The sequence below is a fragment of the Danio rerio genome, chromosome 6, assembly GCF_049306965.1.
Source record: "Danio rerio strain Tuebingen ecotype United States chromosome 6, GRCz12tu, whole genome shotgun sequence".
Classification (NCBI taxonomy): domain Eukaryota; kingdom Metazoa; phylum Chordata; class Actinopteri; order Cypriniformes; family Danionidae; genus Danio; species Danio rerio.
Window position 1 is genome coordinate 25,624,826 of NC_133181.1, and position 12,147 is coordinate 25,636,972.

At 38.6% G+C, this 12,147-nt stretch overlaps 1 protein-coding gene across 5 annotated transcripts in view; it reads right to left on the reverse strand.

Annotated features, from left to right (window-relative positions):
• The window catches only part of usp43a (ubiquitin specific peptidase 43a), a 238,101-nt gene that overhangs the window by 124,553 nt on the left and 101,401 nt on the right, over positions 1-12,147 (reverse strand). For 4 of the 5 annotated variants that reach the window (XR_012407383.1, XR_012407384.1, XM_073953089.1 and 1 more), the window contains exon 4: positions 8,982-9,085. Coding sequence is in view for 3 of the 5 variants with exons in the window: in XM_073953089.1 (XP_073809190.1) it covers positions 8,982-9,085 (104 nt within the window). In the remaining 2 variants the exon portion in view is untranslated. 5 annotated transcript variants of the gene reach the window in all.

Genomic DNA, 12,147 nt, shown 5'->3' on the forward strand with positions numbered 1-12,147 from the left:
GAGTCACCATTTGCGCCGCCCCACCCAGGCCATTAGAAATGGTATGTATGCGCATGTTATACGCATACATCCGATGTATACCTGTTCCGATGCGTGTGCATGCACATGCCGAAACAGGAATAGACGCACGTGCATGCTCACGCACGCAGGTTATTCCCTCTCTCCTTTTCTTCCTTTGGCGTCGAGTTCCTCCGCCCTCTCTTTCCTTCCTTTCTCATAGGCCATCAATCCTCAGCTCTAACTCCCGCAGGAGTGACTAAAACGAGCTTCGACTCTCGCAAGAGTCCCGCCCCGGCCACCCCCTGCTGCAGTCTCCACCACCCCCTCCCTTTCCCAGACTTCAGCAGGGGAAATGCCCACAGCAGCTCTGACCCCCGCAGGGGTCGCTCCGAGCTTCGACTCTCGCAAGAGTCAATCACCACCCATGCCCGGCCCTTACCATGTAATAACCATATATATTCATATATATTTATATATGCATATATACTTCTATATTCTCCTTTTCTTCTTTCTGGCGTTGAGATTCTCGGCCTGGCAATTATTTGCCCCTTCTTTCTTCCTTACAGCGTGAGTGCTTCCGCTACTTTTACCCTTCTCTGATCTTCCCCCTTATCTCCTTACCCTCCTATTTCCTCAATTCTTTTCCAGCGTTGAGTTCTCCGCTAACTGTCTTTCTTTCAGCGTCACTCTTTCGCTATGTTCTTCCTTACGCATAGGCCCTCAATCCTCAGCTCTAGCCCCCGCAGGGGCGACTAAAACGAGCTTCAACTCCCGCCGGAGTTCAGGCCCTGGCCACCTCCCACCCTCTCATGCAAGAGTCTCCACCGCCCAAATCTTCCAGACTCTTGCTTGAGCAAACTAACCCCAGCTCCCACCCCCGCAGGGGTGTATATATTTGAGCCTTGACTCCCGCGGAGTCAATCCAGCCCTGCCCTCACCCCGCCTAGGCTCTAGCAGCCTACTTTGCTCTGCTCCCTTAGAAGCTTCTCTTCCTAAGCTATCAACGCTATATCCAGCAGCCGGATATGGCTTGTTACACCTGCCTTTTTGGGGGGCTCTTCAATACGCGGCTGCTGTCCCGAGCTATTCAAAGGCATTTTTGGGGAGTTCTCGAGATCTACCTGAGCTCAAACTCCCCTCCCACTTTGCAACGGGAGGGAGTCCTGGGCTCGAGGATCTCATGAGCTCAGGGCTCTCTCCCGGAACAGCATGCCAAACAAGCTTATAATTAATCATCAGCTAAGTGTGAACTCTTGAAGTGAAGTTTATGTATAAACAAATTTCGAGAGGATCACGTGCTTATGATTGCTAGCAGCTGACCCACATTATCCAATTCACTACTATCCAATCAGATGACTCCTAAACTACTATAAATACCCTGGGGTTTATTCAATTGCTATCTTCGTTTTGAAGAGTCCCCCCTTCCTCCCCTACGCCTCCTTCTTAGACGGGTGACACGGTGGCCCAGTGCCTAGCACTGTCGCCTCACAGCAAGAATGTCTCTGGTTCCTGGCTCTACCAAAACTAGCAGACATTTCTGTGCAGAGTTTTGCACTTCTCCCCGTGCTCACGTGGGTTTCCCCCGGGTTCCCCGGTTTCCTCCCACCACCCAAAAACATGCAATTAAGCCAATTGAACAAGCCAAATTGTCAACATAGACACGCTCCTAGTTAGTAATTAGTTTCAAGAGCATTCACTTGCTACAGCAGGGGAGTTCTCGAGATCTACCTGAGCTCAAACTCCCCTCCCGCTTTGCAACGGGAGGGAGTCCTGGGCTCGAGGATCTCATGAGCTCAGGGCTCTCTCCCGGGACAGCATGCCAAACAAGCTTATAATTAATCATCAGCTAAGTGTGAACTCTTGAAGTTTTAAAGACAAAATGCAGCCATATGTAGCTCTGGCTACATGGTTCGCAATCTCCAGAAACGTATATAGGTCTACGTTTTTTAGAATGAGAACTGTTGGTATTTTAGGAGTTGATATAAATATGTAATTTGTTTATGATTCTTTTATTGTGTGTTGTGAATCATTGGAGAATAATTGCTTTATAAAATTATTGTAAAAATAAAACAAAAATAAAAAAAATCTAATAAAATATGATAAGGTTAAGATGTAAAATATTTTATCTGTCTGTGTATATGGAAGAGAATCCATGTGCTTTCTCTCTGCTTTTACGATCATGAGTTACATCCAATCTGTGCCACATGTGAGGGTAAAAACAGAATTGGGTCACTTTAGCCATGCGGTGTAAATTTAGCCTTAATCATTCGATTTTCGAAGTTTGCACAATCAACACTGCTACTGTAATTATACAACTGAAGTGGGGAAACCAAGAACTCACCGAGAACCAGAAGCCTTTTTTCTTGATTTCAGAAAATTGCTGAGTTCATCTCTACTGGCTTTTCTACTCGATGAAGAGTTCTGGGAGTCTAAATGTGAGTGGGCATGAAGCTAGAGGAACTGGGGTATTTATAAAGAGCTTTGATGCTTTAGAATTTGTAGACTTGAAGAAAAATATAATTAAACCAACTGAAATAAATTTTGCTCACTTGAAAATTTAATACTGAGCATTTGCATATCGGAAGCAGAAAAGCCGCTGGCAAGAAGGTCTCTGTCACCAGAAATAGGTGAAAATAATGCTTTTGTAATATTCTTTATTGTAGACCATGTGATTTCATTATGGATTGCTTGATCATTTTGACTGCAGAAAGTTCCGGCACAGATGTTTTAACAGCCCTGCAGCCTGAGAGAGACAGTGAATAGCGTGAAGCCTGCTGTTTTCTAGAGAGCTCACACTGCGTGTGCCGGATGAGCACATTTGTATGAGAGCAGGCAAACTATCATGCACTTCTACAGAGGATAACCAGTCATTTTCCTCATTGATGGATGTCTGAATAAACCATAAACATGATTATTTAGGGAATCTGCAAGAATTATAGGCTCTAAATATTCATAATTAGTATACAACACTCCAATGAGCCTAAAATTGAAAGCTGTCTGACCTAATGTAGTTAATTAAAATTCACTTGACTGCAAGTTAATTAAATAGTGCTGTTCAAAGTGAAAGGGCACCACTCTGATCTATTTGTAATCTATACCAAAAACGTTTATATAAATTTTGCATTTCTCAAATTTTACAAGAAAAAACATTTAGGCTCATTCTGATTACGTACCCCTATATATATTTCTGAAGAAAGCAAAATACATCCCAGGAGCTACGTTTTTTTGCAGTTTTTGTTTTCGCGAATCCACCAGAGGCCGCAGTGTACAATTTTGCAGGTCTCAAATTTCTCTCATGAGTGCCATTCAGTCCTGCAGTTCTCACGTAAATCCACCCAAGGCTATTGTTAACTGCCTGAATGACTGACCAGCCGACTGATCCCCCCACCCTTGCCCTTCCCTAAACCCAACTAATAGTGTTTTAAAAAGCATAGATTGACCCGCCCTCCCCCTTTCCTAAACCATCCAGTGTTTTTAAAAGCAATTCAGAAAAAGAAAAGCACCCTGATTTTTACCATGTTTTGAGATTTTACTACATCCTCACCCTGTTATTTACTTATTTTATTTTTTAGCTTTTGTTTTCATCTAATCTGCTCTTCATTGGACTTAAACCTCAGTGTCACAGTCAACTCCACTCTGCGTCTCAAGTGCGCCAACAAACATGTCGAGCTACCAGACAACCGAGTCCGATTAAAGGAAGGGCGTCATACAGCCCCGTAACATTCGTTTTAAAGATGAAATGCCACCATACGTAGCTCTGGCTACATAATTCACAATCTCCAGAAATGTATACAGGGCTACGTTTTCAGAATGAGCCTATGTTGCAACATTCACAACAATGATGCACATCCAATGTGGGAATGCCATTATGAGGTTGTGCATTATATGCAAATAATTAAATGTACTCGAATGAATTATTCAGCTTCTACTATGTTTACCACACAAACAGACATCGTTCAGATGTATTTCAGGACATTTGTCCAGTTTTTGTGTAGTACTAGTTTCTTATGCATCTACTGTAAAATAAACCCAATGTTACCCATACCATTGTATTAGGGGAAAATCTTCCACTAATACAATGTCCCCTCCACTCCCTTTGAAAATCAAGTTATTTCCTTAGAATTTTTTCTTATACACACAACCACAACTTATATTATTATAAAGATAATCGTGTTCATATAAACACCATAAATGAAGACTTTTTCCTCAATCCCCAGGTCTGAATGCAAACCTAGTGCAGCAAGTTCCCTGCCCTTTCAACCAATAGCCCTGCTGGTAATCTGGAATATTTACACGAACACAGCAGCACGGCGATGTGTCTAAATATGAACAAACTCCTGATAAAAGACAAAGTCTTTATCCCCGTGGATCATGGAACCAAACACATACGACCCTTCATGAACGGCTAAATACATCAACATAGGGTCTCACAGCTTGGCACTGGCAGGTCTTGCCTTCGGAAAGCACATGCAGTCATGAATAATTAAGAAGCAAAGTCTTCACATAGGATAAGAAAACTTTGCAATGAATAATAATGAGAAACTGATGCGTCATCTTTGCACTTGCAGTTTTGCGCTATGTCACCAGTTTTGATCCCGCCCCAAAAATCATTTTAAACTCAGAAAAGGAAATTAGCTGACAAAAGCTCAAAATTATCCAGTTTTCCCCACAATTAAAGCCGACAGGTGCTAACATTGTCTTAAGTGATGCTTAACACACTGATCAAATCTATTAAAGTTTCAAAAAAGTACTCCAGGGTTTCTTGAACCTTAGAGTCCCTTCCTCTAGAACTAGGATGGGTCTGTACATTGTACTTTTATTTAAAAACAAAATCCTATTTATCTTAGAGTCTTTTACAATGTGGATTGTGTCAAAGCAGCTTAACATAGATGAAGTTTTAGTTAATTGAGACTGATTCAGTTTATTCAGTTTGAGTTCAGCTTAGTTCAGTTCTCTTTAGTTTAATGTAAATATCACTGCTGAAGTTAAAAACAGGCGGCATGCTGGCTTAGTAGTTAGCACTGTTGCCTCACAGCAGGGAAGTCGCTGGATAGAGTCCCAGCTGGGTCAGTTGGCATTTCTGTGTGGAGTTTGCATGTTCTCCCTGTGTTTGTGTGGGTTTCCTCCAAGTGCTGCGGTTACCCCCACTGTCCAAAGACATGAGGCTGCGGTTACCCTCACTGTCCAAAGACATGAGGCATTGGTGAACTGAAACTGGCCGTAGTATATGTGTGTGAATGCGAAGGTGTATGGGTGTTTCCCAGTGCTGAGTTGTGACTGGAAGAGCATTCGCTGCATAAAATATATTCAGGATTCCGAAGTCGGTTGTTCATTCCACTGTTGTGACCCCTCATAAATAAAGGGACTAAGCCGAAGGAAAATTAATGAATGAATAAATGGAAGTTGAAAACACTGAAGAGCAACTTCACCGATGCGCCGATCCACTAGTATTTACAGGATGTCATGTCAATATTATTTGCGCTCTGTATATCGCGTGTGGTGAAATTGAGCACACTCCCACCAACAGAACGAAATTGTGCATCGTAATAGGGCTGGATGATCAAATCGATATCGTATTTATTAATAACGATATAAATAAAGTTTGGTATAAAGTTTCGGTATGAAGCGCTATAGTTTTATCAAAATGTGACTGCTGAGCACATGCCATGGAAGCAATGCCAATAAACTTAGGATGTAAGTTTGTTATTTCTAATGGAGGCGCGTGACTTGCACAACATAATCATTTTCATTTGAGTAAGCGTGAATAAGGCGAATTATCACCACACAGCAAGAATAATATGAAATGCCCCAATCACGTGTACTGCACAAACTCAAGCAAAGACATTTTTTGAGGTGAAAAAAATGTGGGGACAGTCGTGGCCTAAAGGTTAGAGAGTGTGACTTGTAATTCAAAGGTTGCAGGTTTGAGTTGCAGCACCGGCAGTTGTTGGTGGAAAAAATATCCACCTCAATACAACGGTTGAGGTGATTCCCTTGAGCAAGGCACAAACCCCCAACTGCTACCCGGGTGTGTTTATGAGTGTAAGTTGCTTTGATTAAAAGTGTCTGCTACATGTACGAATAAACTTGAGCATATGCCGCAGTGCTCTGCGTTTGGTGTGAACCCATCATAACAGATAAAAATGCACCCTCTCTCTCAAACACACACACATTCAGTGACATCATGTTAGTCATCGACCAACACTAATGACTTACTTTTTTTCTCAGTCACTTTGGTACATTTCTCATATCGTCCTTGACATTTACAAAACAGTGTTTGATAAATTTCTCAAAACAACTAACAAATATCATGGATTAACTGCAAAAGCCCATCTCTTACTGACAATAACTCTCAAAAATAAATATGTGTCAATAAACATGTCAGGGCCATCAGACTGACAAGTCCTCATGTGTACGAATAAGACAGTGACATTGCTTAGTCATGTTGTAAATATAACAATGTACTCTGGAGGGATGTTCTGATGTGTTGTAAATTGTAGGTTACACCTTAGAATATGTGGGAGTTTAGAGACTGGGCAAGATTCACATTTACACTTTTACTTTTTGTATTGTGTGTCATTGTGATTCATAAAGGAAAAGTAATCACTGCATAGTACAAAGAAAACAAAATAGATATGTAAACAAAGGACAATCATAGGACAGATTTAGAAAAATAAGTAAATGTAAAGAAAATATACTTGACATATTATGACAACTTGCATGCAAATCTTATGCTATGAACTAGAGCCCAAACATTGTGGGGGGTGAGGCTGTTCAACAGAGAACTATTATAATCCATATTGATCAACATAACAAAAGCAATTGATAATGTAGGAAACAGCAGAGAATTGTACATAAAATTTCCTTTGATGTACCAAAGCATTTGCAAAATGAGAATGTGTGACACAATGTGAAGAACAGGTACTTTTAACTGTAATAAAATAAAAAATGTATCATAGTGAATGAGAAGTCTGTAGTGAACTGAGAACTGTAGTATTTTTGTAACATTTGTTTTATTTTACAGTTTTTCTCTATTGGTTTGGCTCATTTCTTGAAACAAAAATCACATTCTCAAAACCACTTGGCAATTGTTCACAACAGAATTGAATTTCTCATTCATTTCATCAAATTGCAAATGTCTAAGTACATCTTTGCAAATGATTAAGTACAGATAGCTTACATTTAGCACAATTTCCAAGTGAATAGATCTAGTTGATCTAAAATGATTGTTAATTCTCAGTCTAATGGTTTTTCTCTCCAAAATGTGTCAGCGTCATTTCATTCTATATGTCATTACATGCACAATGGTCAAAATTGTCAAAATTAGTCAATTTTAGTCACCATAATACCATGAATACCATACAGTAGGTGAATCTTTGGAACATTTGATTACAATTTATTACAGCTATTTAGTCTTTTTGCTCTGATATATGATTTACTTTGTGTGTGGTTGATCATTACAATAAAAAAAGGAGTTACCATTTCCCTGGCAGTATAAGTGCAATGTGTGATGTCAAACCTTGGAGGCTACTCTTACCCTACAATCCTATTTCTTTTTTTTCAGTTTTATGAAGGACTGGGCTAAGCCTGTAAGGTGGACAAGAGGGATATTTTAGTGGTCCTTTGCCACAATGACAAAACATCTAAACATTTTGACCTGCAGTGCTTACACATTACTAAAGGGACGAAGCATTTTGGGGGCACTGACTGTTTAAATGAGAAGGAAATTTAGTTTTGACACATGAGTGAACTGTTTTGAGAAAGGAATGAGCTTTTACAAGTGAGCTATAGTGTTGTGCTAAACTGTAACACTGTTTTGCCAACTGATCTTAGAATTTTGTGAATGTAATTTCTGTTTCAAGAAACGAGCCAAACCAAATAAGAAAATCTGTGATCTAGACTAAGCATGAAAGAAAACGTCTGCTCTGATAATTATTATTTTAAGGCCACTTGACACATAAGAATCAGAATCTATCTAGCCAAAGGATTCATACCTGCACGGCTTTCCTTCTCTTACCTCCTTACCTGGCACTGTAAATACATCAGTCTCCATACCTGTTTGTCTGCTCATGTTTTATCCCTCGTCCAGCCACAGTGGATGGAAGGATGGATGGATGGACGGACGGATGGATGATGAATGAATGGATGTATAGATTGTTTGCTATGCTACTGTTTTTGACTGTTTAGTGCTAACATTGTTGTTTTATTAAAAACACACCACAACAGAGCTATGAGTATTTACCTTTAATTGCTTAAATCCCTGCATTTCAGTGTGCGCTATTTTCCCCATGACTGTAAATATGCGTGTCTCTGTTGCCTAGCATCTTCCTGCTAACAAAAACTTTGTTGGCAAAAACATGTCTTTCAAATCAACATACACAGTGCCACAAAAAAACCCTTCTCCCCTGCTTGTAAAAATGAAAGTGAGGCATGAACTTTCATGGGTGGTCTAAAGGCCTATACATTTATAGGCTGTATTACCAAAAACATCTTATTTTTAGAGTAATGACTTGACAGCTTTGAAAGTAAATATGCCCTGACAATATGACATCTTATTTGAGAACGGTCAGAATGACGACTATGGAATTACTAGTAGTTATTAAAATTTGGTAGTTCCAGTGTTAATTGAAGAGATAATAAACTATTATGGCTTAGAACAATGTTTTGTGGCAAGTAGATATCCCTGTAATAAGTGGCATTAAGTATAAAGTATATCTAGGTGTTTGTTTTCACAGAATACACACTCTTCACTCTTATACAACAGCATTCTGCTTCGTGCTGGGATGCTAATAGGCCTATCAAGTGTACTGAATGTACTTCATCCACTACATAACACGCAATGTTTTTCAATATTATTGTTTCACTAAAATACCACAATCAAGCATGCTGCATACCACACAAGTGTCCTAACAGAATGCAAACTACAGGCAGACAAATGAAAGTCAGTCTTGATCTTAAATTAAGACTAAGGGGTATCTGACCTGTACTGGGCTTGGAAGTGCTCCTGTACAAAACTGTGTCGAGTTCCGGGCTGCTGTGAGTTTGCTGGGCCAGGGCATGAACTCTCCTCCAATCCCACAGAACCCTGAGAGGTGCAAGCAGAAACAGTGAATGGAACATATATTAGCCATTTTTAGGTTTTGAGTGTATATCTCCAGTTTACACAGAACAAAAAAAAATATCAGGTTAAACATTGTAAAAATTGCAAACTTGAAATATCATGCATTGGCCAGTAATTTAAAATCATTTTATAATAAACATTGTAACACCTAAAAATGGTAAACTTTGTTTGCATGGGAGTGTTTTCTTTTTTTTTTTTGTCATAATAAATTAAATAAATAAGCCTTACTTATAATATCAAAATGATCAACTAATTTACTTTATTGTATTCATAATTTACTTTAATTGTACTTTCTAGAAAAAGTGAGGGTACGATTAAATGTGATTTAATCACCCTATAACTGAAGCCTAACACAATAACTGATGATGCATACATAATTGATGGACATAATTGATAACACTAAAGTCAGCTACAATGTGGCTCATAACGGAAGCTATAGGTGACCCATTATTTAAAAACAGAATTTACGTTACATCTTCAAAGCTTTTGAAAAGAAAAAACATGGCATACATTAGTTGTTTAAATTTATAGGTTATTTATTTAGTATCTGTACTGTATATGACATGGGCCTGTTGGTTAGAACATTTCTGCATTGGTTTGCATGTGTCAAATTGTAAAAGTACACTTTTCAAAAAATAAATAATATCCTACTTGCAATAATAATAATAATAACGATAATAATCATCATCATCATCATCATCATCTTTATCATTGTTATTAAAGTAGGATTTGTTTTCATTTTCTAATAAATAATAAATATTAAATTTAATTTCTTAATAAAAAGCCTCATTATTTATTATGATTTATATATAACATTAGAATACATGTTAGCTATTTAAATTAATTTTATGTTAATTTAGAATGGACTATGAAATATTGTCAATAATATTTCTAAAGGAAACACAGGCCTTGTATGTGCCATTTACATAAAATTGAATTAATATGGAAAACGAGTGCATTTTGTTCATCAAGACTAATATTGGATTTAAAAATATTGGATTTATTATTTGTTTTGTTGCGTTTAAAACAATATAACTTGAACAAAGAATTCATGGGGTTCATTTCTATAGAAGTTGTTACCACCCCGTTTAGAGCATCATTATGGACGTTTAACGTGGTTCAAATGATGGAACAGCGACAGAGAAACTAGGGGTTTTGGGAAACACTCATCACTACAAACGATGCATTGTATTATGATAGTTCAGCTGTGAGTTACCTCATTGTTTGGGAAACGCACCACAGGATAGGAACTGACTATTTCAATGCACATCCAAAATTGTGGGGTTAAACATGTCAAGAGAATACAAAATTTCTCCATCTCGAAAGAGGGGGTAATGACTGGCCAGGGACTGGCCCTAACAACTCCATTCATAGTGAGAGGCACATAACCCTTTTCAAGAAGTAAGATGAAATATATTTAAGAGGAAATATTTTCTGTGAAAAAATCTCATATAGTGAAATAGAATAAGAGATGGAGAGAGATCGAGCATAACTTTTAATCTGGCTTTGGGCTCTTTCCTTATTCATATCAGATGAATTGTCAAGCTTTCGGTGCACACTTGAAATAGTACTTTCTCAAACTGGGTCAAAAGCCACTTAGCTGGACTTCAGAACAAAGAATAGATGCCTCACTGAACAAACTGGCCAGTATTTCACTCTCTCTTTCTCTCTCTCTCTTTCAAAACATTTTACCAAAAATATGTTTGATGTAGATAATGTGCCGATAGTGAGGGTCTACATTTAACTTTCTAAAAATAAAACACAAATGGTGTATAACACAAATGTTGGAGCATGCTGTTCACAGTCAGACAAGGCAACTAATAATGTCTAAAGCATATTATGAAAATTCTCAAATTCCATAATATCATCTAATTTCCATTCTTTGGCAGCATTTTTATAAAATCAGAACTGATTAAAATGTTTGTTGACACAAAATACAGCAAAAAATCTATTTGACTTCAGATGGACAGAATGCAGAGTGAATTGGTCTGCTGTTACAGAAATCCTTTAACAGTATTCATTCATTCATTCATTTTCTTTTCGGCTTAGTCCCTTTATTAATCTGGTGTCACCACAGCGGAATCAACCACCAACTTATCCAGCATATTTTTTATGCAGCACATGCCTTTCCAACTGCCACCCATTACTGGGAAACACCTATACACTCCCATTCACACATACACTAGACAATTGAGCCTACCCAATTCAAATATAGCGCATGTCTTAGGACTTATGGGGGAACCCGGAGCAACCAAAGGAAACCCACACCAACACCGGTAGAACATGCAAACTTCGCACAGAAATGCCAACTGACCCAGCCGAGGCTCAAACCAGTGACTTTCTTGCTGTTAGGTGGCAGTGCTACCGTCTGTGCCACCGTGTTGCTCAAGATAACAGTATGCCAAAAAACATTTTTCATGTTTTTATAGCTCTAATATAAATGTGCAACTCATGTCCATGTAGCTACTGTTATCAGTATATCTCATCACATAACTTGGGAAGAGGTTTAAATGAATTATTGCCTTTAAAGAGAACCAAGGTCAAACAGATACCCATCACTAGCAGCATCAGCAAAACAATAGATACCGCTAGACCACACAGATACTCATGGGTATTAGATATCAGAATGTTTCATTCAGCAGACAAACTCCAGCCCATGCAAGGACTTGCCCTTGCAGAGAAACTGCTGTTGTTAACATTGACTGTCCTCTAGTGAAAATCAATGTTTTTCTTAAATCATTTCTGATTGAGGTAAGATTAGGTGAGAATGAGTATTTCATATATAAAAGCTGTTGTTACTTTCTGCTGTGAGCTGTTCAATGGACAATGAAATGCAAAGAACTGGGGAAAGAAATGTGGAGAAATGGAAAAGAGTTGTGAGCAAGTGGTGGAAAAAAAGTGAAGATGCAAGGAAAGAAATTTAAAGAAAGAGGGGTTGTGAGGACAAAAAACTACTGAGCTAATAGGAAGCAAAGGAATAAGGACAGGATGAGTTGTGTAGGGGTGAAGGATTATGAAGAACAAAG